Source organism: Phyllostomus hastatus, unplaced genomic scaffold (genome assembly GCF_019186645.2).
Source record: "Phyllostomus hastatus isolate PE091 unplaced genomic scaffold, TTU_PhHast_1.1 phas_scaffold_46, whole genome shotgun sequence".
NCBI classification, from domain to species: Eukaryota; Metazoa; Chordata; class Mammalia; order Chiroptera; family Phyllostomidae; genus Phyllostomus; species Phyllostomus hastatus.
The window spans coordinates 18,568,345-18,596,198 of record NW_025334032.1 but is presented as its reverse complement, the minus strand read 5'-3'; the positions used below and the strand labels follow the sequence as shown (position 1 = coordinate 18,596,198).

Below are 27,854 nucleotides of genomic sequence, written 5' to 3'. Positions count from 1 at the left end.
AACATAATCCCACCCAGCATCAAATCCCCCAGTTCCCCAGCTCCCAGTGCCTCCTCCCTTCAGGACTCGGGAGGGAGTAGTGGGCAGGGCTACCACCGCTCCCAGCCTGCCGGGTTCCAGCAGACTCCAACTACGCCCTCGGGAGGAGCAGCGGGAGCAGGTGCAGGCCCCACTCGCCCGCTCCTCCCTCCCTCCCCCCGGGGCCCTGCTGGATTCCAACACCACGCACTCTCCCGTCCCCACTCCCAAGCACTGCCTCCCTCCCCTTTCCCCCCTTTCCAGCGCCGCCCTTCCCCCTCCCTACCCCCTCCCTCTGTCCCAATCCCGCCCCCAGCACCGCCCCTCCCCCACCCCAGCGCCTCCCCCCCTCCCTCCACCCCCACCTCGCAGCACCGCCTCCTGGAGCCCGCGGCACTGGAAGGGCTCTAGCTGCCCGGAGTCCCGGGAGGCGGACTTGGCACCGCCACCTCGCCGAGGTCTGGGCAGCTCCGAGCAGCCATCCCCCTTCTCCGCATGGAGTCTGCGGAGCGCGGGCAGGCGGCGCGGGACCGGGTCCCCAGGTGGGCGCGCTGGGGCCGGGACGCCCCTCGCCCAGCCTGGGCGTGCGGGGTGGTGGTGTGGAATTCGGAGATGCGGGGATGGGACGGTGAGAGATTTGGGGGTGCGGGAAGTAGGACCGTGCGGTGGTGGGTGTGCGGGCGCTTGCGCGTCCCTGGGCAGGGGTGCGCCCCCTCCGCTCTCGGTTAGCAGTCCCTTTCTGCGCTCGCGGAGGGTGCAGGGCGCGCGCCCCTCGGGTCGGTCTCGGCTGCAGACCGGCCCCAGTCGCTCCAGACCGGTACCCGCAGGACCCCGGGGACAGGCCGCGGGCAGGATCTGGCCACTCAGTGCCACAGGTCGCACCTGCGTGTGGAACTTTATTCTGGAGCTACAGGGTTTCTCTTTTTATATTGTAGGGTTGACCCATATGGGTTTGAAAGGCCTGAAGATTTTGATTATGCAGCTTATGAAGAATTTTTTTCCACCTATCTGGTGATACTCACTAGAAGAGCGATAAAATGGTCTAAACTTCTGAAGGGAAGTAATAGTATCCAGAAAAGTATGACAGGTGAGTTTGGAGCTTGGTCCACCATGCACTTAACAAACAGGTCACTGGCTAAGAAATACTCCTGAGAGGACGCGGTTCTGGGTTCCCTAGGCCCCTAAGCCCGCACAGGCTGCCTTGGGTCTGGCACCCTTCCTCGGGGTCCCCAGATGGTGAAGTTCCAAGGCAGGTGCGTGTGTGTCGTGTCCTACGTGGGCTCCAAGTTGACGTCAAGGCGATGAATTCAGCTAGAACCTGCACTTTTAAGGTACAGGGATGTCCTTTCTTTTCTTTGAGATGGGCCTGTGTGCTTTGAATAGTTGTTTATGAATAGGGCCCAGAAGAAAATGGATTTTCTGCTTCTCAAAAATCTCAAAATGAGATGGCCCAGGGCTCTCCCCTTGCTCAGGCCAGTGACAAAGCCCTGGCTCCTTCCCCTACTGGACCCTTCCTCCCCGGCTCCCCTGCCCCAGCCCCTTCCCTTCCTCACTCTCGCCTGGCACCCCCTCCCTCAGGCCTCCTCTCCGTGCCTCCAGCACACCCCTGGCTTGCACCTGACTCTCCTTCCCCTCCCCACCCACCCCAGCCCCCTACCCGTGCCTTGTGCCTCGTCTTTCTCAGGTGTTGACTGGAATGCCGCCTCCAGGAGGCCTTCCCGAGCTCCTGTCTGGAAGGGCAAGCCCCTGTCACGCTGCACACCCACACAACTTTTACCCCTTTCCCACTTATTTTTTCCTCTCTGCCTGACACAGTGCAGATCTTATTTATTTCATCATTTGTTTCCCTGCCGGCATCAAAGCTCCCTCTCTGCTGGCAGGGACTGGCCAGCATCACTGCTTCAGTAGTTGTTGAATGAGTGAAGTGTTTAGCCGGCAGCTGCTGGGGTGGTGGAAGGGCTTTGGTGGGACTGTGCCCCTTGGTGGGAGTTAAGGGAATGCAGGTAAATGGCACAGAGGGGTTTCCTGAAAGAGGACATTAATGACAACTAAGGGGTGAGGGTGGGGCCGGCTGCGAAGGACAGAGCTGTGTGACCAGAGTCTTAGAGATGTGCTTAGAAGGGGCCGGAGATGGAGCCAGGGCCCCCTGCATGGGACCCTGTGAAGGCACGTGTCACATGGACAAGGACTTATAAGCAAGGGTGTGGAGAGATCAATTTTTGCTTTTAAAGTTGTTTATGAATAGGGCCCAGAGTGGTCCCAGCACACAGTAGGTGCTTGAGAAACACTTGTGGGGTCGAGCGAGAGGGCTGGGTGCAGGCAGGTGGATCTGGAAACTTGCTGTCTGGCAGGGCAGGGGTCAGGGAGCTGTCCCAGGACAGGGGACAGCCCTCCCTTCTCAAGGCATCACTGATGGGGCTGCAGACTAGCGTTTCATAAAGCCAGCTGGAAGGGACCTTGCAGGCTGGTCCTTTGTGGCCTTACAGACCTTGGAGGCTGGTGCCCTGTGTGCCCTCTACATGGGCCGTTCACTGAGGTCTGTCCCTGAGGCGTGGCCCTGTGTTAACGTGTTTCCAGCAGCACATCTGCCTTTAATTTTTCCTTTTGATTGCTTCTTAAAAGTTGAAGTGTCTTTTTGGTTTAAAAAGTTATATACAGGTACTTAAAATAAACAATTGATGTACATAGTAAAATGTCTTAATCGTACTAAAAGATGTAAAGTGACATTGAGTTTCCCTCCTGCCCCAGGCCCCAGCCCCTGGAGAGGTGACCACTGGTGACTGTCCTTAAGGTAAAAGCAGAGAATCCCTACAGGACGCACATAGGTGCATTTTTTTTGTTTGTTTTTATATAAAGCACAAAAGCAGGCTCATCTTGTCATCTCTGGTTTTGTCATTCGATTCTCTCTTTCCCTCTCCTTTCCCTTGACTAGGTGGGTCCACTAATTTAAATGTTGTGTCACCCCTGCAGACACCCCACTTTCAATTCATTGTCTGTATTTTCCAGTATTGAGTTTTCCCCCAAGTCAGGAGCAGGAATAAAAACAGTCTGAATACAGACTCGCCCCAAATGTGTGTTCTCCCGCCATGTTGCAGCTGTCTCCCCCTGGTTCAAAGGTTCTGTACTGGCTTTCCTTCTGCTTGGAGCACTGTCTCTTTCAGCTCTTTCTGAAAATGTAGCTTGGCTTTTGTTGAAGTAACAGTTCTTTCTTTCTGGCTTTAATATTTCTTTGATTTATGTGATGTTAGTTAAACTGTGTGATTGTGGAGCAAGTGTCATTGGATAACAGGTTTAGGAGCAAATGTATGTGATTCCTGGTGAGCCTTCAGCCTGGGGGATGGGTTCAGTGTCAAGGTGAACGGGAGAGTCTGTCGGCCTGATGTTGTTTCAGGAAATGAGGAAACAGCTCACCGAGAGCGTGCGGTGTGGCTTCCCAGGGTTCTGCGATCCAGGGTGTCACCGCGGGAGCTCGGTGTAGTTTCCGGGTGTGGCGGCCAGGGAGCCAGTCAGAGAGCGGCTGTCAGGCATAAACATGACCGGCCAAGTTACTCCAGAAATGGGGGCCCAGTTTTTTCCTGCTGTGTGGTCTAGGCTGACTGTAGTGTGCCAGGTGTGTGACATCCCAGGGAAGAAGTAACACAGTAAGGGGTCCCACAGCATGGACAGGTATAGTCCTAGGAGCTCAGCCTTGGGACCCTGTGCTTGGATATCAGCAAGCTCATCTTGAAATCTCCTTTTGATCCTGTTTTTTTTTTTTCACCTTATCTTGATTTTTTCGATTCTACTGTGTTTTTTTCTCTTTTGGTAGGGTTTTCATCTGTATTGTCCCTCGTAACGTCTCCAGTAACACAAGCATCTACAAATCTGGACATTCAGCATATGTTCAGATAACTTGTGCTGCTTGATTTTGCTATTTGTGGATATGATGAGTGTTTTCATTTTTCTTTGTAGCAAATATCCAACAGGAGCCCTTAAGATAGCTTGCTCTTCCTCCCTTGACCTCGAAGACCAAGTTCAACAAACTGCCCTACCTTGGCCGACCTCCTGCCCTTATTCCTGTTCATTTCCCGTCTTGGTGTGAAGGGACTCCACAGAGGAAAAAGCCTCATAGCCATTTGTTTCTCCTAGATCTTCTTCCTTGTGGCTTAGAAAATCAGCACCACCTGAATTAGAAATAAATTACAGAAGCATCTTTTCAAAGACAGATGCCAAAAAACCTGAAGATTTGCTTAACTTAGTTGGGGAAGACAGTTGGAGGTTAATTCTCTAGGGTCCAGCATTGAAAAAAATATCGCCCCACCATTTTTCCTTTGTATTTTAGTCTTCTGCAGATGTCAGGGCTGACCTGTGGGTGAGCCCTGCCCTTGGGAGTGGCAGTCTCTGAGGCCGAGTAAGCCATTCGCATTCTTTTCTGAAGAAACATTGTAAATTCAGATAACGAACATCACAAAGTAGCAAAAGCCTTTGTTCTTCAACTTCTGGGTATGGTCACCGCTGTTACAACAGCTAAGATTCGCTGAGCTTGGCCTGTGTTTCTGGCATGTCAGGAGGCCGAGGGCTTTATTTCTGCTTCATAGACGAAGAAACTGAGACCCGTTCAAGGTCTGGGGCTGGGAAGGCACCGCAGAGCCGAGGTCTGTCTCCATCGTGAGGGATTTAACTCTTCCGCACTTTCCCTCCTTTCACCTTACAGTTTAAATTTTTTTAATTTATAGTGAAATTCACTCTTATGGCTATACAGTTCTGTGAGTTTAGACAAACCCGCAGGGTCACATAACCGCACCGCAAGCAGATTCAAAGTGGTCCTTCTCCTTCAGAATTCCGTCCCCGCCCCCGCGCCACCACTGGTCTCCTCATTCCCACGGTTCAGCCATCAAACGTCGTCCTATAAATGGGATCATACATCTGGTAGCCGTTGGAAGTCTAGCTGCTTTCTTTTTTTTAAAGATTTTATTTATTTATTTTTAGAGAGGGAAGGGAGGGAGAAAGAGAAACATCAATGTGCGGTTTCTGGGGGCTGTGGCCTGCAACCTAGGCATGTGACCTGACTGGGAATCGAACCTGCGACACTTTGGTTCACAGCTCGCGCTCAATCCACTGAGCTACACCAGCCAGGGCGGCTGCTTTCTTTTTTAAAATTTATTTTGTTATTGTGTTTTTTCTATTACCATTCATGCCCCTTAGAGTCCCCTCCTGAGTCTAGCTTCTTTCAACTAATGTAATGCATTTGAGATGTGTTCATGATTTAGGTGTATCAATATAGTTCACTCTTTATTGCTGTGGACTATTTCATTTGTGGTGTTCTATAATTTATTTTTATTGTCCATCAAAGGACATTTGGGATGTGTAAAGAGAACTTATAAATATTCGTCTATGGGTTCTTGCTTAAACTTAAGCTTTCACTTCTCTTAGGGAAATACACAGGAGAGAGAACCCTGGGTCATATGGTACCTGTATGCTTCATTTTTAAGAGGTTGCAAACTGTCTCTCCAAAGGAGCCACACAATTTTGCACTTCACCATCAGTGAATGAGAGTTCCTGCTGGGTCACATTCTGACAGCACTTAATATTGTTGGTATTTTTTCTTTTGGCCATTCTTTGTTGAAAAGACTATTCTATTTGCATTGAAGTTTCTTTGCAACTTCGTCAAAAAGCAATTGATTCTATTTGTGTGGATCTGTTTCTGAAAAATTTTTTAATATTCCATTGATCGATATGTACAACCTTTCACCAATACCATAGTCTTGATTATTGAAAGTCCATAGTGAGCTTTAAAATCAGATGGTGGGACTCCTTCAATTTCATTTCAAAATTATTTTGTTTTTTTTTTCCAGTTCCTTTGTCTTTCCACATAAATTTTAAAGATTTTATTTATTTATTTTTAGAGAGCGGAGAAGGGAGGGAGAAAGAGAGGGGGAGAAACATCGATCAATTGTCTCTTGCATGCGCCCAACTGGGGACCTGGCCCAGAACCCAGGCATGTGCGCTGAACGGGAATCGAATCAGTGACCTTTGACTTTGCAGGGCGATGCTCAACCAACTGAGTCATGACAGCCAGGTCTCCACATAAATTTTAGAATCAGCTTGTCATGATCAACTCAATATCTCTCCTGGAAAATTAATAAGCATTGTATTGAATTTATAGATCAATTTGGGGAGAACTGACATCTCGACAATACTGAGTCTTCTGATCCATGGGCAGGATATATGTGGTGTCTCTCTCCTCTTGTTGTATCTGCTCTGACTCCTTTTGCAGCGTTCAGCACTCAGATCTGACAGGTATTTTGTTAGGTTTTTACCTGAGAATTTCTCTTTCTAGTTTCGGTACTATTGTGAATGATACTGTTTTCAATATTTTGGTTTCAGTTGCTTGTTATTAATTAGTGTGCAGAACTACCATTGATCTGCACATGTCTTTTCTTTTTGCCACCATCTAAGTTAGAACCGTCCCCACCCGCGTCTGGACTGCCCCTGCCCCTTGCTGGTCAGCAGAGAACGACCCACAGCTCTTTCGGGTATCTCTGATCACATTGCCCCCACGGGCTCATGAGACCTGCTGCCAGCCTTCAGCACAAATCGCACTAAGTTGGGGGAAAGTCAGACTGAATTACTAGTGTCTTTGATAGGCTTAAAAGTAGAACAAAGCTTGTGCTTTTCACGTTTCCGTGGCAGTATAAACAGACTGAGTGTGGAGACGTTCTTGCCGAGGCTTGGTCCTCCAATGTGCGTTCACATTGGCAAAGAGGGTTTCTGAAATGGTCTTGGTCTTTAGGTGGATTATTTCGGAGATGTTCTTTCCCTCTTCTGGATCTTCCCTTGTCATCCCTGCATCCTTCTGCCAACTTTTAGTTGTCCCCTCCTGGGCAGGTGCAGGAGGCTTGGCCTCCTGGAGTTTCCACTTTAAGGTGCTCATGTATGGGTGATCCTGTGTGGGTCGCCTTGGAGTTTAAGTTTTTATCAACAGTGCTTTTCCTGACTGTAACCTAGACTGTTTTCCCCATAATTGTTTTCTGTTAAATGCAATTGGTGCCTCAGATCTTTTTCTTTCTATGGCTGTTTGTAGAATTTAACTAATTGCATAGCTTTTTTTCCCCCCAAAGTGTGGCTTTTTTAAAAATAATAATATTTATAATATCAAAGCAAAACAAACCTGTGAATATTTACTTTGAAAATGAACTGTTTGAGGGGTTAAATTAAGATTATTTTTTTAAGATTTTATTTATTTATTTATTTATTTATTTATAGACAGAGGGGAAGGGAGGGAGAAAGAGAAGGAGACAAAAATCAACATGTGGTTGCCTCTTGTGCTCCCCACACTGGGGACCTGGCCTGCAACCCAGGCATGTGCCCTGGCTGGGAATCGAACCAATGACCCTTTGGTTCACAGTCTGGTGTTCAATCTACTGAGCCACACCAGCCAGGGCAAATGCCTGGGTGTGTGTGCAGGGCCTGGGTCACAGTGACTATTCCTGGTCCTGGTCGCCCCTGAGCAAGGACCTGAGGCTGGACCTGTGGCTAACCTGTCTTCATATCTGCAGCATCTGTCACAGTTTGTGTGGGGGGCGGCATGAAAGGACCAGAGGATGGACCTTGAAGCCCCTGGCATTGGGTTATTGTAGCCTCTTGCCTCATTGTGGTCAGTTTGGGCGGAAGAGCTGAATTCTATGATGAACGTATATACCAGTTTTGGTAGAGATGTGTGAAGTTTTGCATCTTTGAGGATATGTTTATTGACTTTACAGGGAAAGGGAGGGAGGGAGAGAGATAGATACACACACACATACACACACACACACACACACAGATGTGAGAGGAGTGAGAGAAAAACATCAATCGGTTGCCTCCCTTACATGCCCAAGCCGGGGATCAAACCCAAAACCTTTTGGTATGAAGGATGATGCTCCAACCAACTGAGCCACCCAACCAGCTCGAGCTTTGCATCCTCTTAATGTTTGATGTAAGGAGAGAAGTGGTGAGCTAAAGGCACTGGAATTCATGCCATTGGCTCTGTCCTTCTGAAGCTGCCCTTCCTCTCTGTTCCAGTGAAGCGCTACATCCGGAAAGGCGTTCCACTCGAGCACCGGGCCCGCGTCTGGATGGGGGTGAGTGGAGCCCAGGCCCGGATGGAGAGGAACCCCGGCTACTACCACAGACTTCTCCAGGGAGAGAGGAACCACAGCCTGGAGGAGGCCATCAGGACAGGTGACACAGGGTGTCCATCCCTTGGGCACCGGGTGGCCCGGGCAGGAGGAGGGGGAAGGGTGGAAACTACCTTCCAAATTGGGTCTGCATCCACTCTTTGAAGTCGTGATGCTGATGAAGAAATGGGTGTTGTGAAAGATGCACTGACCGATTTCAATTTGAAACTATATTTTTCTTAAGGGAAAATCAAAACTTCAGTGTTCATGAGGAGAGAACGTTGTCTTTAATTTATTCAGCAAATTTTTGAGCACCTACTAGCTAGTGAGGACCATGGTAACAGAAAGACCAGATTCCTTTCAAGAGCAAGCCCTCAAGGAAAGTGAGAAGGCTGCTGGCTCAGCAGCTGGCTCAGCAGCCCTAACACGGTGGGGTGTTTGCTGGAAGGGGTGTGAGCCTGACGGGCGCACACGGGGCTTACAGGTACAGCTGCACGAGCATCACAAAGCCACACACCGGAGTTTTCTTTCTTCGTGTCAAGCTCTAATAATTGTCTAGGGATGCTGATATTTTCGGCCTCTAATCTTTCTCCCTGTAGTTTTCTCAATATTTACCCAGGCTCCCTGTCTCTTAAAAGTTTAAAGGGCTCAAGAAAAAAAATGTTTAACCTAAAATGAATAATTATATTTTAAGGAAATACATCTGCCTTCCTGATTTTAACAGTTTTTGAGAAATACAAATTTAAACAAAATCGCTAATTTTAAAAATTGAGTAAATTTGCCCTGGCTAGTGTGGCTCAGTGGGTTGGGTGTCATCCTGTGGACAGAGAGGTTGCCAGTTCGATTCCCAGTCAGGGCACATGCCTGGGTTGCAGGCCAGGTCCTCAATTGCAGGCATGTGCAAGGCACCCAATAGATGTTTCTTTTCCTCTCTTGCTCCCTCCCTTCCTCTCTCCAAAAAATAAATAAATGGAATCTTTTTTTTGTTTAAATCTTTTATTTATTTATTTATTTTTAGAGAGGGAAGGGAGGGAAATAGAGAGAGAGAGAAACATCAATGTGCGGTTGCTGGGGGTTATGGCCTGCAACCCAAGCATGTACCCTGGCTGGGAATCGAACCTGGGACACTTTGGTTCCCAGCCCGCGCTCAATCCACTGAGCTACGCCAGCCAGGGCTATAAATGGAATCTTTTAAAAAAATTTTAAAAATCAATTACTTCAAACTGCTGAGAGGCTGGACTGACTTGTGACAGTGAGAGAGGTGTGTCTCCAACATAATAAATGGGGGTCCTTCAATCTTTGGGATCTCATATGCCCAAGGGCTGGAACCACTGGGCAGAGCTTGGGGTGCTGAACCCTTTGGCTGCAACCTGATTGCACAGCAAACCAGGGTCAAAGGTCTCAGCACAGAAGCTGCTGCTGGCTTTGCAGGCACAGCGGGGGGGCCGTCACTCAGCAGGGCTGGAAATGCTTGTTTAGGTTGGGAAGAGACTTCAGGTCCAAGGGAGGCTGAACATATTAAATAAAATAGAATGTTGCTCCTTGTTTGAAAAATAAATTTAGAGGCTCTGTTTAGTGCCAACGTTTTCAGGTAAATATTTTCATTATTGTGGTAAAATATACATAATATAAAATTTACTGTTCTGTCTTCCCCGACTGAAACTCTGTCCCCATTAAACACTAACTTCCTGTCCGTTGTACCCTTGCGCCCCGTGTACCCCCCTCCCCCGTCCCTGGTGGCCACCATTCTTCTTTCCGTCTCTAGGACTTTAATGACTCTGAGCGCCTCATAGAAGGGGGATCATAGAGTGTCTGTCTTTCTGTAGCGGGTTGAGTTCACTGAGCCTAATGTCCTCAAGGTTCACGTGTGTGGCCGCACGTGGCAGCGTTTCCTGTGTGAGGCGGGCAGAGTGGTGTTTCACAGTGCGTCCACGCCATTGTGTTTCGCTGCTCATCCGCCGGTGGGCACTGGGGCTGCATCTACCTTCTGGCTGTTGTGAATGATGCTGCCCGGAACATGGGTGGACAAACACCTTTGGGAGACCCTGCTTTCGGTTTTGGGCGTATTCCTGCAAGTGGAATAGCTGGACCCCAGGGTCATTCCGTGTCTGTTTTTTTGAGGAACCTGGACAGATCATTTCACGGGGTTGGTGGGGCTGGACGTTTCGTGCCCCGTAAGCGCAGACTGAATATCCCTGTTCACATCTACGTCCACAATGCAAGGCAGCATTTCCTATGGAAAGATTTTAAAACATATGGAAAAACTTTTCATAATAAAAAAATATTACATAGGAATGAGCACAGCTGGTCATTCTACTCTGAATTAAGTAAAAAACACTCATTTTCTCCTGATCAGTTGCAGTTTGGAATGCTTAGAATTCCAGAAAAAAATTTTTGTAGGAATTTTTGAAAAATCTAAATAAATTAAGGACTTTTGTTAATAACAGTGCTGTATTAATTAAGTCATTAATTATAACAAATGTAACATACTGATAAAAAATAATATAAAATACATTGAAATACAGTTTATATTTTTAATTTTTTAATTTTTTAAAAGATTTTATTTATTTTTAGGGAAGGGAGAGAGAAAGGGAGAGAGAGAGAGAGAGAGAGAGGGAGAGAGACACACACACACAGAAACATCAATGTGTGGTTGCTGGGGGTCATGGCCTGCAACCCAGGCATGTACCCTGACTGGGAATCGAACCTGCGACACTGAAATATAGTTTTTTTAAAAAGAAAAAATAAACGTAGCCGTGGTCACTACAACAGAGGAACCCTGTGCCTCCCACCTCTTGTCCTGCTTGGGGGTGAGACCGCTGTGTCACGGGTGACAGCACAGCTGCCCCTCACTGTGACACTGTCACTGTGACGCCACAGCGACACTGTGGTCCTCCAGGCCGTCCGGACTCTGAGAGGCATGGCTGAGGGGGGCAGGAACAGAGAATGAGACATGCTATGGGAGGCATTTAAAAAACAACGCATTTTGTAGAAAACACACATAAAAAATAATGTGCTTTGGGACACTAAACACGCCGTTCTGTGCAGACCTGGTTTTTCAGACGCAGAGACAAGGCCTGGGGCAGGGCCTGGGGACCTGACGGGCACTGCAGCGCTCACTGCAAGTCTGGGGGCCTCAGGCCGATGCAGAGGCTGCATTTCCTCAGGTGCAGGGGGAGCTGCCGTGCCTGTGGAGGCCGTGGCAGAGAAAGCTGGCGGCCATGCAGGTTCCGCATCGAGACCTTCAGGCTGTGTGTGTCCCGGGTTGTTCTGGTTGTCAGACGTAGCACAGTGGCAAGCACACTGCTGACCTGAGTGGGGTCAGGAGAGTTAGAAAAGATGTGATGGTTTAAGCTGACGTACATCCTCTCTGTTCTTGCACCTGTGGCAGAATTAATGTGTGAAACTCAGCTTTAAAGAGCCAGGCGTTGGCCCTGGCCAGTGTGGCTCAGTTGGTTGGAGCATCATCCCGTAGCCTGAAAGGTCACAGGTTTGAATCTTGGTCAGAACACATGCCTAGGTTGTGGGTTCAGTCCCCGGTCGGGGTGTGTACAAGAGACGACCAATTCATATTTCTCCCCTTCCTTCTCTCCCTCCCTTCCCCTGTCTCTAAGATCAATAAGCATGCCCTTTGGGTGAGGATTAAAAAAAAATGTCAGGTGTTGTCTTGGTGATCTCCACCAGCACCTGTGTCCCTGCACGGGACCCTGGTGGGACCTGCTGGGCCAGGCTGGGGGGCCTGGGCTGAGGAAATGGGGGTCTGACGAACAGGAAGAGGTTGGCTGGGAAACTCTCTTGTAGACAGAGGTTGACAGTGCTGAGTTAATTTTGTTCTCAGTTTTCACGTTTTTTTTTCTTTTAAGATTTTTTAAATTTACTTTTAGAGGGGAAGGGAAGGAGAAAGAGAGGAACAGAAACATCACTGTGTGGTTGCCTCTCAAGCGCCCCCTCCTGGGGACCTGGCCCACAACCCAGGCATGTGCCCTGACTGGGAATTGAACCAGCGACCCTTTTGTTTGAAGGCCGGCACTCCATCCATTGAGCCACACCAGCCAGGGCTAGTTTTCCATTTTATCTGTTTATTTCTGAAAGGGGATCTCTGTGTGTTCTGCTTCTTTATGTTTTCAATCTTCAATTTGGGAAAATTTCTAGAATTTTGTGTAAAACGGCCATCTGTCACCTGTTGTCCTGGAGTTAGCCACCACTTAGCTAATTGGGGTGGCAGTGTGAGGACAGGTTTGTGGGGTGGAGACAAATGAGGAAAAAATGGGGGCCATTCAGTGGCCCGGGGCTCAGCCGGAGAAGCTCACTTTGCTCTCACTGGGAGAACTGCTGTTCGGGCCCACAGGTGTCCCCTTGGCGTGGCTGGGGCAGGACGGGGGTCCTCGCAGTACCCTTTCCTTCCTTCCTGACTGCCGTCAGCCAGGATCTTGGTGTGAGGGCTGCAGGTGCTCACGGCCCAGGAAGGGCAGCCAGGCTCTCCGGGAGCGACTCAAACCACAACCAGGGCCGAGCCCGCCCTGGGACCCGAGACGGAGCCCAGCACTTCACCAGGTGGGGTTTGGTGCATCGCAGACCGTCTTCCGTTCCCGCCTTTTGAATAATTCTGCTATTAATTTCTCTGCAGATATGAACAGGACCTTCCCAGACAACGTAAAATTCCGCAAGAGCGCAGACCCCTGTTTACAGAAGACCCTGTACAATGTGCTCTTGGCCTATGGGCACCACAACCGGGGTGTGGGGTACTGCCAGGTAAGCCCCCAGGAAGGTGAACACCATCGACACCCCACAAACTTACAATGGACACACCTCCAGGTGTACACTAAGTATTCCTTATTAATGTAGTTCATGAACTCCCTGTTATAACACATACACGGACTGTGACTTCAAATATTTGCCAGTTACAGAGGTAGTGAAACTTCTAATTAATGACTTCTTTCGGTGTCAGACTGCAGTGAGAGGGTGAAGGCAGGAAGTTGGGAAGCAGGTAGGAGTGACTTAAGTGAACACAGGGCTGTATCTTCTAGGACGAAAAGTAAATGAAGAGCACCTTATTGCCCCGGTGCATGCTGTGTGTGTGTGGGGGGGGTGTTCCTTTGAGGTTGTTTTTGGAAGTCAGATCTTCCCTGTAATTAAAGGTAACAGTATGCCCCATCACCTGCCACCTTGTTGCCTTGTTTTGGATTCACTGTGTGAAGCACTTGTGAGGTGGGGGAGAGTCATTTCTCGTTTCTCCGTGAAACGGCCCCAGCCTGGAGTGTATCAGAGGGACACCCTTATTCATGACGGGGAACGCAAGAAGAGCCTGAGTTAGGAGCAGCTGCGGCTGTGCCCTCTGTGGGTGCCGCATGCGATACAGCCGCACTGCCTTTGAGATGGGCTGGTTCAGGCTCTGAGCTTGCTGGAGGCTGGTGAGGCCCAAGCCGCCAGATGTGCCAGCCAGGGTGTTGGCAGGAGCTGCCGCTTCCTGTTGCCGGGAATGCTGCTTGTCGCCATAGCTGCAAGCAGGAGCCCACGGCTGTCACGGGAAGAGAGTAGCTTTCCCATCCCTGAGGCTGCATGCTTCTTATGCTGCCAGAGCCTGAGGCTTGGCCAAAGGTTTCCTGAGAGGAAGGTGAGTAAACCCTGTCGTGTGGTGGGAAGTGTGCCTCTAACAGTCATGGGTTCCAGAAGATGCTCATAAAGGCCAGGGAACTGAGAGCGTCCGGGCCCTTAGGGAGGTTTGAACAAATGGCTGTGCAGCAGGGGTGCTCTGGGAATTTGCGTTCCTGTGTGGTCAGCGTGTGGCGAGGCTCTGGGCTCCACAGAGGAACAGGGGAGAAATGGGGCAAGAAGAGAGGCAGATCATTTACAGAAGACCAGCAGCAGAGACAAATCAGAGTCACTACTCACATTCACCTGAATAATTCATCAGGTTCCCATTGCTCTGTCACCCGGAGGCAGTGCCTTCAGGAAGACGCAGCTGGGATGGGCCCATTTTTCCCATATGGAATTCCTGTCATTCTTCGCTTTTACGGCTGCCATTAACATGTCCTGGAACAAGGACTCCGCCCTTTGGAGATGGGGAAGCAGGATGGCTGAGAAATTGTCCTAAGACCATTCTAGTTACTGTTCTTGTGGATTAAAAAAATAGCTTCAAAAACCCCCCACACAATTTTAAATATTAGCATGATGTCAAAACTACTGGCTTTAGGGGCCCCGGCCAGGTAGCTCAGTTGGTTAGAGTGTTGTCCCAATACACGAAGGAGTCGGACTTCAGTCTCCTGTCAGGGCACGTACAGGAATCAACCCATGAGCATAAATAAGTGGAACAACAAATTGATGTTTCGCTCCATGTTGGCTTTTGGAATGTGTGTTGGCTTTTGGAGTATGTGCGTGCGCACACACACACACACACACACACATTGTGTTAGCTTCCCGGGGCTGCCATGACAAAGCTCCATAAGCTGAGAAGCGTGACCACCAGAAACCGTCTCTGAGTTCTGGAGTTCAGAAGTCTGAGATGAAGGTGTCGTCCGGGCTGGTTCCTCCTCAGGCCGTGAGGGAATCTGTGCCAGGCCTGTCCCCCAGCGCCCGGTGGTCTCCGGCACTCCTGGGCGTTCCTGGGCTTTTAGACACGTCGCCCAGTCTCTGCCTTCCTCTTCACACGGCGCTCTCCCTGTGTGGTGTTTCTGTGTCCCCATTTATCTTGTTGGTTGACAAGAGTTGGATTTCCCCCTTACTATTAGGGAAATACATACTTGTTTTAGAAAATATAAGCATGCCAAAAAGAAAATAGGAATTGTTTGAAACCTAGTCACCCAGAGGTGACCCTAACTCACTGTTGATAAGCGCCCACCCTCTGCGCTCTCCCGTGTCCAGCTGGCTCTGTCAGATGAGAGTCACGTCCTTCAGGTGTTGTAGCCGCATCTGCCCTCTGGCAAGTGTTCGCGTGAATTTCTCGACAGTCTCCATCACAAGGATCTCTTTCAACATCCCCGGGTGTGTGGGTGTCGGACCACGTTCCTTTGTGGATTTCATGAAATGTGGTTACTGGTATAGTTCCCCCTCTGATATAGTCTCACGCTATTAGATTAATTTTTAAAAAAACAATTGAAAGTTGTATTTTATCATAAGGTAACCATTAGTTGAAGAGTCTTTGATTTTAGTATTCTAAGGCAGTATTCAGAAGAGTTTCTTTCAATCATTGTCCTTCCTTCTCTTGTAGGCTTGACTAAACGCATTACTAGATGTCAGAGCCTTTGTATCTCCAAAGTGGTACTAAAAGGTCATTCGAGAATTTCGGAAGTTTTAGGGAAATGCAAAGTTAGTAGTTAGCAGCCCAACAACTACAGAATCTTACGGTGTTTTAAAACTCGACGTGAATTTCTGTTTCTTATTTTTCTAATTCCAGGGAATGAATTTTATAGCGGGATACCTGATTCTTATCACAAAGAATGAAGAAGAATCCTTTTGGCTGTTAGACGCTCTTGTCGGAAGGATACTGCCTGGTATGTTGAACATCCCCGCTGTTTGCCCTTCACTGTCTGGTTTCCAGTGTTACCGAAGTGATTCAGCTGACCAGCCAAGATTTGTTGAAAGTATTACTGAGTTGTTTGGGAGTTGAGGTTAACAGTCTTTTTGTAATGAAGTTAAAGAGAAGAAAAATGTTTAAGATGATCGGCTCCAGCTAGTGCAGCCAGTGGTTATTTTGGCATCTTAGAGCTGGAATCTGGCTGAGACCGTGTGCCAAGCTCGCCTGCTCCTCAGTCTGTACCGTCCGTGTTGAGACTTGCGGGGCCTTAGTGTGTCCTGGGATCGCGGCGGAGTCTGTGAGAGCTTCCCTCGGCTACACGTGTGTGTCTGTTAGTGAGTTTGTGAATGGCGGTAAGACAGAAATAATTGTCAGCTGTTATTATTACTGTTATTAAGATGAGGGTCATTGTTTTCATAGTTTTCTATCTTTCTGTTTATTAATGACTATTGTTTTGATTAATAAGTGATTTTTAAATAAACATCCACCGGCTTGGGTGATGCACGGCATGGACTGTGAGCTGCAGAGTAGGACCACTTCAGGAGGAGAAGTGGCAGAGCCGTCTCAGTGGGGCAGGACTTGATGGTGGAGATCAGTCCCAGCGAGCCTCGTGCTGGTCCTGAAAGACGAGCACAGTTGCGAAATCCTCCTGACGGGTGGACGGGGAGGTCGGAGGCCTCCCACGGCAGGGAGCCCTGGGTTGCTCGTGTTTTCTGTGTCTGACTCTGATTTTCTTCGTGCTCCTCCCCTCTCTCACACATGCCTGGGTCAGGCTAGACCCACCCCAGGACAGCGCCCAGGGACCTCTCTGGGGAGCTGGCTCCCATCTCTGGAAGCTCCGTGCTGAAGACATGTGCTTACAGCACATTCAGGTCCCATGCTACACTGCGCCTACATTCTCATTTAATCCTCAGAACTACCGGACCACACAGGCCCAGCTATGACATCGATTTCACAGAAGAGGACACTTAAAGCCCGAGTCCCACAGCTGTCTGCGGCAGACCCAGGTTCACGTCCACGGCTCTGTGACACTAAGACCTTGGCATGGAAGGTGACTCTGAGCGGTGCCGTTAAAGAAAGGGGAATCTGGGAAGATAGAGGGGACTGGGGGCGCTCCTCATGCTCTGGTGCTGCTGTTAATGAGGGTTCAGGAGTGGGTATGCAGAGGCCAGGGGAACAAAGCTGCCCACGAGGAAAGGAAAGGTGGAGAGGTCTCGAGCGTGAGGGGAGAGCCGAGAGGTGGAGAGGACGTGAGCAGGCCCAGCTTCCACGTGAAGGCCCGAACAGCAGCGATGGGGAAATTACGAGGAAGAGGGAGTCAAAACTTTCCAGATGAAATATTGACAGAGCTCTGTATCACGTCTACCGTTTGTTTCAGTTATGTCCTCAGACTAATTGCAACGACTGTTTATATCCATGATCGGTTCAGTTCTGGGGGTGTGGGAAACATCAGTGAACCAGACACAGAAGGTCCTGCCTTGTGAAGTGCCTGTTGCAGGAAAGAGGTCAAACAGTGAGCAGCTGCAACCACAATCCAACCCATAATAAATAGGTAAACGGCGTAGTGTTCATGTTCACATGCACAGACTCCGCAAAATGCCCCAAGACTAAAAATTTACCCCCCTAAGTGGAGGGCAAGGAAAGACCTAAGAAAGAGGCTGGCAATTGATAGTTTATTAAGAGAAACTTATGTTTGAGTCATGTCTTCGGCGGCTGCAAGACAAAATGGGTCCCTGTGCCCCTCGGCAGGTGGCAGAGAATTCCACAGGGTGGAAAGGGGAGTGGTCTCGGGTGCTGGTACGGGAATGCCTCCAGGCACAGGAAGTTACTTTACATGCTTGACCAGGTCTGGGCAGCAGCCTGTTCCAGGGGCCAGCACTTGGTAGGAGGCAAGGGAGGGGAACTGATTTATATCAGGGTGAATGTCGATTGTGATCAGACGGCCTCTAAAGACGGTTTGCAGAAAGCAGCCTCCGTTCTGGCCTGAGTCCAGCGTGAGGGACAGAGAGCGGTCATGATGGAACAGTCTCTCCTCCACGGTTAGTAAAGCAAATTTAGCTGCGTAAATTTGAAGACATAGTTGGCTTTATTAAATGATTAATTAATCAAGCAACAACTCAGCTAATAAGTAGATACTATGAGTGGTTATACAGGATGGAAGGCTTTTATAGGAAGAAAGGCAGGACAAAGAAATCATCAGCAAGGAAAAAATGAAAGTCCATTAAAGGAAGGTAAGCATTCAGGTGATGATGGCTTCTCATTGGCCGAGCTGTGACGTTTCCATTGTCTAGGCTTGTTGCTGGGTAGAAGGAAAACCTTCCTTCCTCCTGCTGGGTATTAAAGTGGTAAAGAGTTGAGGTCTGCAGTTGAGGTCTTCCAGTTTGGGGTGGTTGACCTCATGTGGTAGGGTGTGATAGCTCTCTCTACAGGCCTCCCCAACTCCAATTTTAGTTGAGGTTTCCTTTAAAATTCACAATAGATTACTAGCAGGTGATAAGTGCGTACCTGGAAAAGTAAAAAAGCAGAACTCCAGATTGTTCCTGAAATGTCGTGTCCTGTCATTATTAGGCTCTGTCAGAGTAAACTGTAGTGCCATCAGGTCTTGATTTCAAAAATGAAAGAAAACATCAAAAAAAAATGTCAGGACTGTGAGGGAAGAAAAAGGAATTATCCTTGTCATTGCAGCTGTCCACATGCAGAGAGGCAGCCGTGTGTCCTGTAATTATAAGGACGACTTGAGAGCAAAGCCAAGCCAAGAAGGCTTGAGAGAAGAATCCTGGAGATTTACTACAATGCTGTGGTGATTAAAATCGTGTGCTATTAGCTTACTGATGCACACATAGAAAAGGGGCCAGACATCAGTTCATCTACTGATCTGTTAATCTATTAGGATCTATGTGGGATTAATGGAGAAAAAAAAGATTATTTGAACTATTATTTGGTGACAGTTGACTATCTGAAATAAGATGAAATTAGATCCTTATTTCTATTCCACTTGGAGCCAGACTTTTGTGAAAAAGAAAACAGGCGTTTTACAAAGTAGGAAACTCGAATGGCCAACGAAGTTAAGAAGAGATGACCGAGCTCTGCTGTGAGCCAGGAAATGCAGACTTAAGGAACAATGAAGTAGGGTGTCAAAGCCAGAGTAGCCGCTGGATGACCACAATTCTAGGCAAGCAACACCCCAATTTCAGAGCAGGTGAAATGGGATAAAAGTCGGTGTTGGAACTGAAGGCCACGCTGTTACAGACCTCTCCCGAAGGAGGTCTCGGAGGCAGAGTCACATGTACGAAGTCACAGAACTCCTGGTCTTGTGCACACCTCACCTGCCACCCGTCCAGCTGCCTGAGCCCTCTGCAGGCACCGCCACCTCTAGGAGCACTGCTGTGCCGTGAACAGTCAGTCACTCAGATAAGGTTTACTCAAGGGATTTCACTTTTACACATGAAGGCCTCTTGCGGTCCCAAGTCAGCAAAACGCTAGCAAACAATGTCCATGCAAGCTAAACTTACCCTCCATACACCCACACCCAGAATTCTCTCCTGCACAGACTTCTGTGACAGGAGTGGCTTCTCAGGAACCAGTGGTTGCTCTCCTGATTAGTCACCACTCAAACCAAGGCGTTCGGTGAAAGGGTACAAGAGAAAGAGCAGATTCACTTCCTGGATGGAAGAGAGGATTCCTGAGCCTCGAAGAGAAGCCAGACAAGGACCAGGCTCTGATCCCTGGTGCTAATGGTGCCTGTCTGACTTTAAGAAGTGGAAGGGAGAGCACCATTCCACTTTAATTGCATCAAACGATGAATCAGTGCAGCAATGATCTGACAATATATTGGCGTCCTGAAAAGCTGGTCAGACCTGTTTTCCTTTGAAACACAGGGAAACCGGTTCCTAATTGCTCCTCACAGAAATAACCCAGCTCAAGCTAGAGGGTGTGGCTGAGGTGGGGACTGATAAAGCACAGTCTGTGGGGTGAGGTTCAGAGCCTCTGTGGAGCAGAGGTGAGGACCACTGGACTCCACTCGCCTCTGCTGCACCTGAATATGTGATTCAAGGGTTCCCTTGATTAACTTACCCATAGGGTCTCCCCCACAGTATTCCATGGCTGTGGGATGTGTGCTTGCTTTTTCACAGGCAGACACTACCTCCGTGGGCTGAAGAGCATCAGTTTTGGAGTTAGACTACACAGGCTTGAATCCCAGCTCTACCCCACTCATGTAGCAATACTCACGGGTGCGTTTTAAATCTGTGCACCCCACCCCTGCAGCAGCAGCAGCAGCACCCACCCCTGAGACAGCACCCCTGCACCTGTCCTGCCTGTCCCGGCACCATTTAGCCTTTAGATGTTCTGGCAGAGCCATTAATTAGGTTGTCTGCAAAGATGAATGTCCACAGGAGAAGCATAACTAGGGGCCTCAGAGAGGCGAGGCCAGCTCAGGGGCTACGGGGGATCTCTCTCTTCCTGTGCACAGTGGAATGTTGGCATGATGGTGCTCTTCTGCTGGGACCGTGGTTAGGGGAATGCTGCAGGCCGGGTCTACTAGCATCGTGGTTGTCTGGCCTTCCAACACTCAAAGGCAGAATGCACTGAGGAGGGAAAGTAGATACGGAGGGTTTCAGTGATCTTCTCCTGGGGACTGGTTCAGGCCTGTGGCGGTCTGGGTGTGACTTTGACATCTATTTTTGGCAGCTGCCATAAGCTCTCTCTGTAATCAAGGACAAGGTCGTGCTGTACTCACAGCTTGAATGTCCTTCTTGGAAAATCCTCTTATCTCCCCTGAACTTAAACCTGGTCCCCCGGAGTCAGTGCAGTTGGGTTGGCCCTCAAGACAGTCAAGAAAGGAGAACAGAGAATCTTTGCTTCTTTCTCCCACTTGGACCAGACCATGGCTGAATTAAAAAGAAAAAGGAGCAAACAGCTGAGTTTCAAGAAATAGATGCAAAATAAATATATGCAAGGAAAGCATTTTTTTAAATCCCTGGTATTTTATAACTGACTTGGCTTCTATTAAATTATTTTCAGTGTACTTTAGTCTTGAACTTAGTTTATTGAAGCTTGAACATAGTTTATTGAAGCTTGCTCTTTGAAAATTAGCAACATGACTGTGATATTGTGTCAGCATTCATAATGACTGTTTAATTGACAAGACCGCTCTTCCTCTGCCATGGTGAGGGACCGAACTGTGACGGGGTGCAAAGCATGGGTCCCCTGAAAGCAGGGGAGCAGCCCCTGGCAGTCCTGCCTTCAGGCAGGATGTGCAGCAGGGGTGAAGGCGGGGAGAGTGAATGGTGCAGCGGTTAAGATAAGTTGCACAACAAAGGGCAAGTTAATAGCCGTGCCTTCCTGAAGGGAAGAGAGCTGCCGCCCAGTACATGACTCTGAGAATGTGCGGTGACTCCTGATGTGGGGGTTGGGGTGGGGGAGAGCTCATACAGCACCTGTGTGAGAGGCAAGGGTCGGATACCCACCCTGGATGCCCCTGTGTTCGTGGGAACTCCTGTCCTGACTAAACATGGCAGCCAAAAAAGGGCAAAAGACACTGGGGAACTGACAAAATTGGCAAACACTAACGTAGCATAGGACGGGTGGGATATAATATTTCAACAGAAAGCTATGGGCAGACCTTTAAGTGAGGGTGGGCTGCAGGTTAGGAGGAGAGAGAACCATGACGAGATCAGCAGTGAGAGAGGAAGTCTGCCTGGAGAAGGCGGCGACAGAGCTGATGGGGCTGCGGGGGCCCGCCTAGCCACCCAGACTCATGGACAATGCTTGAAGCCGAACTGCGAGCCGGAATGCTGAGTTGCAGACTTCTGCTTCTCTGGAAGATGTGCAGAGAAGTCACTCTCTGGGACGTGTGCCCCTGGGACTGCACCGTGATCCAGCGCAGCATGGCACATGCTTTCCTGAACCACTACATGAAGGCTAAGAACAGTGCACCCCAAATCCCAAAGAGAAAAGCTGCTGTGCAAAAATGGCAACTCTGAAACCCACAAGTACACATTCCAAAAAGGATGGGAATCTGTTTGCATGACCAGCTAATGTAATGGACAGATAAGAGTATGGGGAACTTCTGGGCATGGTTTTGGCTTGTAGCCTTTTGGGGAGCAAGGGAAGTTCTGCATCTTGTGGGAGAAGAGGGCTCTGAGCAGGAGTGCTCTCAGCACCCCCAAGATTGGAGCCCTGTTAATAAAAACCTGTTTCCTTCAACAGTAATTGCTGGGCCCTGTGCATAAGGCACCAGGTGGCCAAGCCCTGGTTTGCTCGGTAACAAAACTGCAGGTGGTTAGCAGAACGCGATGCTATGTTTGATTCTGCGGAATGTGGCACAGTTTCCTATTTTATTACACGGATCACTTAACTAGATTTTTATACCCAAAATTAAACATTAAAATGTATTATAATACATTGTACTAACAAGCTAGGAAGTTTTGGGGCAAGGCAGATGTCGTTTCAAAGGTTGGACACGCGGTTGGAAGCGTTAGTCTGTCTGCCCGTGCAGCGTGTGGTCGCAGGGCCGCAGGGGCTGCCGGCTGCCAGCTGGTGCCCGGACCCTCTGACAGCAGAGGCAGAGCGACCAGGAGCCGCCTCGGCAGGTGCTGCTTTCCGTGTTTCGGCAGCCCCAGGCCCCCAAGCCACTAAACTAGAGGAAAAGAAATTTCTCCAGATGAAGTTGTCGGCTGTCTTTGGAAAAGACTTTAGATTTAACATTGCCTCTGCTTCTCTGTATTCAGAGAGGTGGGGATGTTTGGCTCCTTCTAGAATCTCTGGTAAATATAATGAAGTGTCCTCCACCCTCAAGTTGGAGAGAGAATGGAGGATTCCTTGAGTCTTCAGCCAGGAGAACCCTTGCCCAGCAGCTCTAGGTGTAAGACGTTCCCTGCACACCTGAACACACACCAGCATCTGAACGCATGTCTGCCAGGAGCCGGTGAAGTGGGTTACGGTCTATCCCTGCTCAGGCACCTCGCAGCAGAGGGCAGGCCATGTCCGCGAGGATGTGCAGAGGTATCAGGGGACTTTGTAAAGGGGTGTCTGACAGGGTGCTGTCTGCAGGATTCGTCAGTGTGTTGGGTGGTATTACAGGTACAGAGCAGGCCCATCAAACTGCTTAGTGATGATTGGTTACCTAGGGGATAACTTTGACTTTTCACCTCATAGTCTCCTATAATGTTCAGATTTATTGTATGCATGTATCATCTTTGTAACAAAAAAAAAGAAATAAATAAAAAACAACAGTAACGAAGGGAGAGCGCATCCTGTGCTCAGAGGAACCCGGGATGCTTCGGGCGTTGGCGTAATACTGGAGAGGCCGCCGTGGCCGAGGCAGCCACAGTCGCAACCTAAAGTCTAGCCTATCAGGGTCACATATTTCACCACCCAGCTGTGGGATTAGAAATCTATGATTTAGGCCAATTTTTTAAAAAATGTGTTTTATGACACTACTTGTGTGCCTGCATGGTCCCCTCTGGGGAGATGGTGGGTGCAGGGAGGCGATGTAGAGGGACCACCGGCCTGGAGCCCCACCCTTTCCTTCCTGTGTACCTGGGGGTGCCACCACGGCACCTCGTGGGCATCGAGGCCAGGTTTGCCCGCACCTGCTCCCTCCCCCTGCATGACCAGGCCATGGGCCACCTGCACCCAGCAGCTTCCCTTGCTCCCAGGACGGAGCTCATGGTGCCGTCCCTGTGGCTCCGGTAGCCCCCGTGCCTGATCCTCCTGCCCCCAAAGCCTCCCTTAGCTCAGGGTGGGCAGAGCCACTGGAGCTGCTGGGCTCTCCCTCAGTCCAGATGACAGGGAGAGGCAGCAGCCACTTGCAGTTTTTTAAGGTTTTATTTGTATTGTGATAAAATACACATAACATCACATTTACAATCTTAATGTTTTTAAGTGTACAGTTCAGTGGCATCAAGCACACTCACACTGTTGTGTAACCCCACCACCTGTCTCCAGAATTTTCTCTGAAACTCTGGTCCCGTTAGATAGCCACCCCATCCCCTGCTCCAGCCCCTGGCTCCCACCATCCTACTTTCTGCCTCTGATGTTGATGGTCTAGGCACTTCACACAGTATTTGTCCCTTTGGGGCTGACCAACTTCACTTGGCATGGTGTCCTCCAGGCTCATCCTTATTGTAGCGCATGTCAGTTTCCCTCCTTTTCAGGGCTAGTGGTATTCCATCGTGTGTGTATATGTCACATTTCATTTACCCATCTCATCACCCGCAGGCGGACTCTTGGTTGTGTCCACCTTCTGGCTGTTGTGAATAACACTGCTATGAATATGTGTGTGAAAATACCCCCTCATTCTGCCAGCAAATTTTAACTGATGCCCAGCAGGACTTCACTGTCCAGAGCCCCCAGGGGCCTCGGGGCCCTTGCTTTGGGAGTCACTCCCATGAGTCCCTTCGTTCGCCCAGCATGGCGTCTCGCCCTGTGTCCTCCCTCGAACCTCGCCCTCCTCTCCCTGGAAAGGATCCCACATGGACAGCCCCATTCTCCTTCCCTGGCTCAGGGGAGAGTGAGGGACGAGGCTGCTAGGGACCGTGGTTTCTAGAATAGTGATGCATGTTTCTGGGTTTCTCCCCTCGCCCCCGTGGCAGATTACTACAGCCCCGAGATGCTGGGCCTGAAGACGGACCAGGAGGTCCTGGGGGAGCTGGTGAGGACCAAGCTGCCAGCAGTGGCGGCCCTGATGGATGGGCACGGCGTCCTGTGGACGCTGGTCGTGTCGCGCTGGTTCATCTGCCTCTTTGTGGACATCCTGCCCGTGGAGGTGAGCGTGTTGCACACCTCGCTGGGACTGGGGCTGGCTCGAGTCACCAGGCAGCGATGTGCCATCTCTCTGTTTTCTCTGCAGACAGTACTGCGAATCTGGGATTGTTTGTTCAATGAAGGCTCGAAGATTATCTTCCGGGTGGCTCTCACCCTGATTAAACAACATCAGGCTTTTATTTTGGAAGCCACCAGTTTTGCAGACATTTGTGAAAAGTTCAAGGAGATCACCAAAGGGAGTTTTGTGACTGAATGTCACACCTTCATGCAGGTGAGTGTCTGGGTGTGCTCAGCCTGTGCTTTGCTCTGCTGTTCTACCTGGCTGGGGAGGTGGCTGTCCTGGCTTTGCCCAGCTGTCCGTCTGGCAAAGCACCTGTCCCTGTGTTTCCCCTGGGCCTCTGCCTCAGCTGGGGCCCTTCACCCTGCACTGTCTCAAGCCCCTTCCAGGCCCATCCTCTCCTGGAGCCTAAGGCCTGCGGGCAGATGCGTGGGGGCCACCTACCTGGAGTCCAGTGGCTGCTGCCCCTCCCCATGCCACTGGCCATGGAGTGGCTTGCCCCAAGGTGGGCAGGGTCCAGTGCCAATGGGACGCCCCATAGGGCTGGTCCAGGTTCACCGGGATGGAAGCATCAAGGGTACGAGTACATACCTTGTCTAATCCAGACTTCAGTTTCTCTGGGCCTGGGAGCCCAGGAGGTGGCAGAGTTCTGTGAGGTCTGAAGCCCCCGCCCCACAAGCCAGCTGCCTGTGTACCTGGTCTCAGAGGCTTTCCTTCCTGCATCCCGTGTGCAGCAGGTCTCCTGTTTGTCCTGATCCTAGGGCTCAGGCTTGCAGGCTGTGCAGGTGGCTCAGACCTGCTGAAGGTATGAAGTGGGAGCTGCATTCAACAGGCCTTCTGAGGAGGCCTCGGAGCTGGGACAGGCTTAGGCTGGGAAGGCAGGTTTTAGGTGGGCTAGTGGGAAGAGGGGCGAGCCAGAAGCAGAGCTCAAAGCTTGAACGGCCTTCGTGGGAGGTGCTGCGTGCTAGCGCCCATGTGGCCTTCATCTAGAGAGCCCGGCCCACCTGGCCCTTCACCTTTCCATTTGATATGGTTACAAATTCAAAGGAGGTGGCAAAGGGCATGCTGGCTCCATCCACAAGGCAGTGTTTAGATGCCTGGAAGGCCAGGTGCTTCTCTGAACCTCCCTGGGAAGCAGCCAGCACCTTGCTGGGCTGCTGTGCCTGGGAGCAACTCAGGGGCAGCCTTCTAGTGGCTGGGACCATCTTGGAAAATACCCAGGGCCCTGAGCCAGACAGTGCATGCCTTGAGCTTTCTCCACGCCACTCTGGAGGTGAAGCGTGGAAGCAGGACAGCTCCGGGGAGGGAGAGAAAACCTAGGCTGCTGTCCCGAGGTTACACCCGGAAGGGGGTTCTGTTCCACCTGGCCTTAGAAGACGACCTGTTTAGGTGCTGTGGTGAGGACTAGTGGCCACGAGGGCCATGTGCGTCCTCTAGGCATGTGGGCTGTCTTGGGCGCTGACACTGCAGTTGGTATCAGGCCCTGCTCACCTGCCAGCAGCCTCAATAAAGAGCAGGTAGTGACAGATGGGCAATGTCAGAAACCTGCGACTGATTCCTTTGGGGCTTGTCAGGTAGAGCTGGACCCTGTAATAGAATGCCTCCCCCAGAGGGTAACTTCTCCATCCGTGGAAGTCTTCACGCTGGCTGGTAGCCTCTTGGGGAGAACGTGATAGGGGAATTCAAGCAGCAAATGGCAGGATCCTGCTTCTCCCAGGCCTCATGTATATGAGTGTGTGTTTGTGCGTTGAGGAGTCTGCAGGAGCCAGACGCTAAACTCGGGCAGAATCACAGCTTGCCCTCGTGGGTACGCCCTAGCTGGCAGGTCTTATGATTCCTTTTAGGCTCAGGTTCCTCATTTACACAAGGGAGGTGACAGGAGGTCCTGCATCCCAAGATTGTTCAGGGTATTTCATTTGTTTGTTTGAATGAGATGTCATTCCCAGGCCATAAAATTCACCCTCTTTTTAAAACAGATTTTATCTATTTGCTTTTTTAGAGACGGGAGGGGAGGGAAAAGGGAAATACCAATGTGAGAAACATGGATCGCTTGCCTCTCCCAGGCCCCCAACTGGGGACCTGGCCTACAACCCAGGCATGTGCTCTGACTGGGAATTGAACTGGCGGCCTTTCGGTTTGCGGGACGCCGCCCAGTCCACTGAGCCGCACCAGTCAGGGTAAAATGCACCCTTTCAGCACATATAGTTCAGAGGTCCAGTTCCATTACTTACTTCCAGATCATTTTCATCGCCCCAAAAGGGAGTCCCATACCCGCCCCGCTTCCATCCCCGGGCAGCCGTCTCTAAGGATGAGTTTCCTCTTCTGGACCTTTCACGGAGGGAGAATCAGTGTGCGCGTGCCTTTCTGTGCTGGCTTCCTTCACTCAGCATGCTGCTTTCCGGGTTGTTTAGCTCTAACTGGTGTCATGTCAGTGTTTAGCAGAGTACCTTGTCTACGGTGAGTGCTAGTGTTTACACAGTGCGGGAGGCAGCAAGGCGACTGCTTCCCCCCGGGCCTGTAGCAAGCGGGCAGGCTGCCCACAGTGGGGCTTTGCCTGTGTTATAGCTCAAAGGCCCTCTGGGCCTTGTGAGCTAGGTGGGCGTGAGGGAAGCATGAGGACACTGTGTGGGTTCCGAGAGTCTACTCACATCGAAATAAAAATGCTGTGTATCGGTGCACAGGATAGATGTAGCCATTCAAGGGAAGCTGGCAGGGAAACAGCCCTCGTGCAGTGAGTCTCGTTTTCTCAGTGACCTCTACAAAATTGTGTATTTCTGTGGTGAGAGCACATCAGCACAGCGACTGCAGTCCCTGCGTCAAGCCCCTCTGCAATCCTACACAAGATCCCTGGGATTTCCCAGAGAATGAAAACAGTGATGTCATACTGGAACTCAGGGCAACATTGATGGGACGAAGACAGTTAACGCTAACATCCTGGCACATTTCAGTGGATCTGATCTGCTTCCCACTTTTCAGGAACATGGACAGTTGTGTAAACGCTCTACCCTGACCTCAGGTGCTGTGTATTATGAAACTCTGGAAGAAGTTTCCTTCTGAAATGCAATTTTTCTTTTTTTTAAAGATTTTATTTATTTATTTTTAGAGAGGGGAAGGGAGAAAGGAAAGAAACATCAATGTGTGGTTGCCTCTCATGTGGCCCCCACTGGGGACCTGGCCCGCAACTCAGGCACGTGCCCTGACTGGGCATCGAACCGGGGGACCCTTTGGTTTGCAGACCCACACCCAGTCCACTAGGCCGCACCATCCAGGGCTGAAATGCAATTTCTTAAAAACAAACAAACAAACAAACTTTTAAATGACTAGCCTTTACACTTGGCCTAATTTATAACCATGAATT

At 50.0% G+C, this 27,854-nt stretch overlaps 1 protein-coding gene across 3 annotated transcripts in view; it reads left to right on the top strand.

Moving 5' to 3' along the window:
- GRTP1 (growth hormone regulated TBC protein 1) overlaps positions 1-27,854 on the top strand; it is a 29,706-nt gene that overhangs the window by 926 nt on the left and 926 nt on the right. Inside the window, exons 1-7 of one of the 3 annotated variants that reach the window (XM_045821615.1) lie at positions 401-560; positions 954-1,105; positions 8,062-8,220; positions 12,784-12,908; positions 15,550-15,646; positions 24,267-24,439; positions 24,524-24,709. In XM_045821615.1, the coding sequence (XP_045677571.1) occupies positions 514-560; positions 954-1,105; positions 8,062-8,220; positions 12,784-12,908; positions 15,550-15,646; positions 24,267-24,439; positions 24,524-24,709 (939 nt within the window). In that variant the 5' untranslated portion in view covers positions 401-513. Of the gene's footprint in view, positions 1-400; positions 561-953; positions 1,106-8,061; positions 8,221-12,783; positions 12,909-15,549; positions 15,647-16,583; positions 18,511-24,266; positions 24,440-24,523; positions 24,710-27,854 lie in introns of those variants that run through there. The other 2 variants (XM_045821617.1, XM_045821616.1) reach the window with 2 other exon arrangements.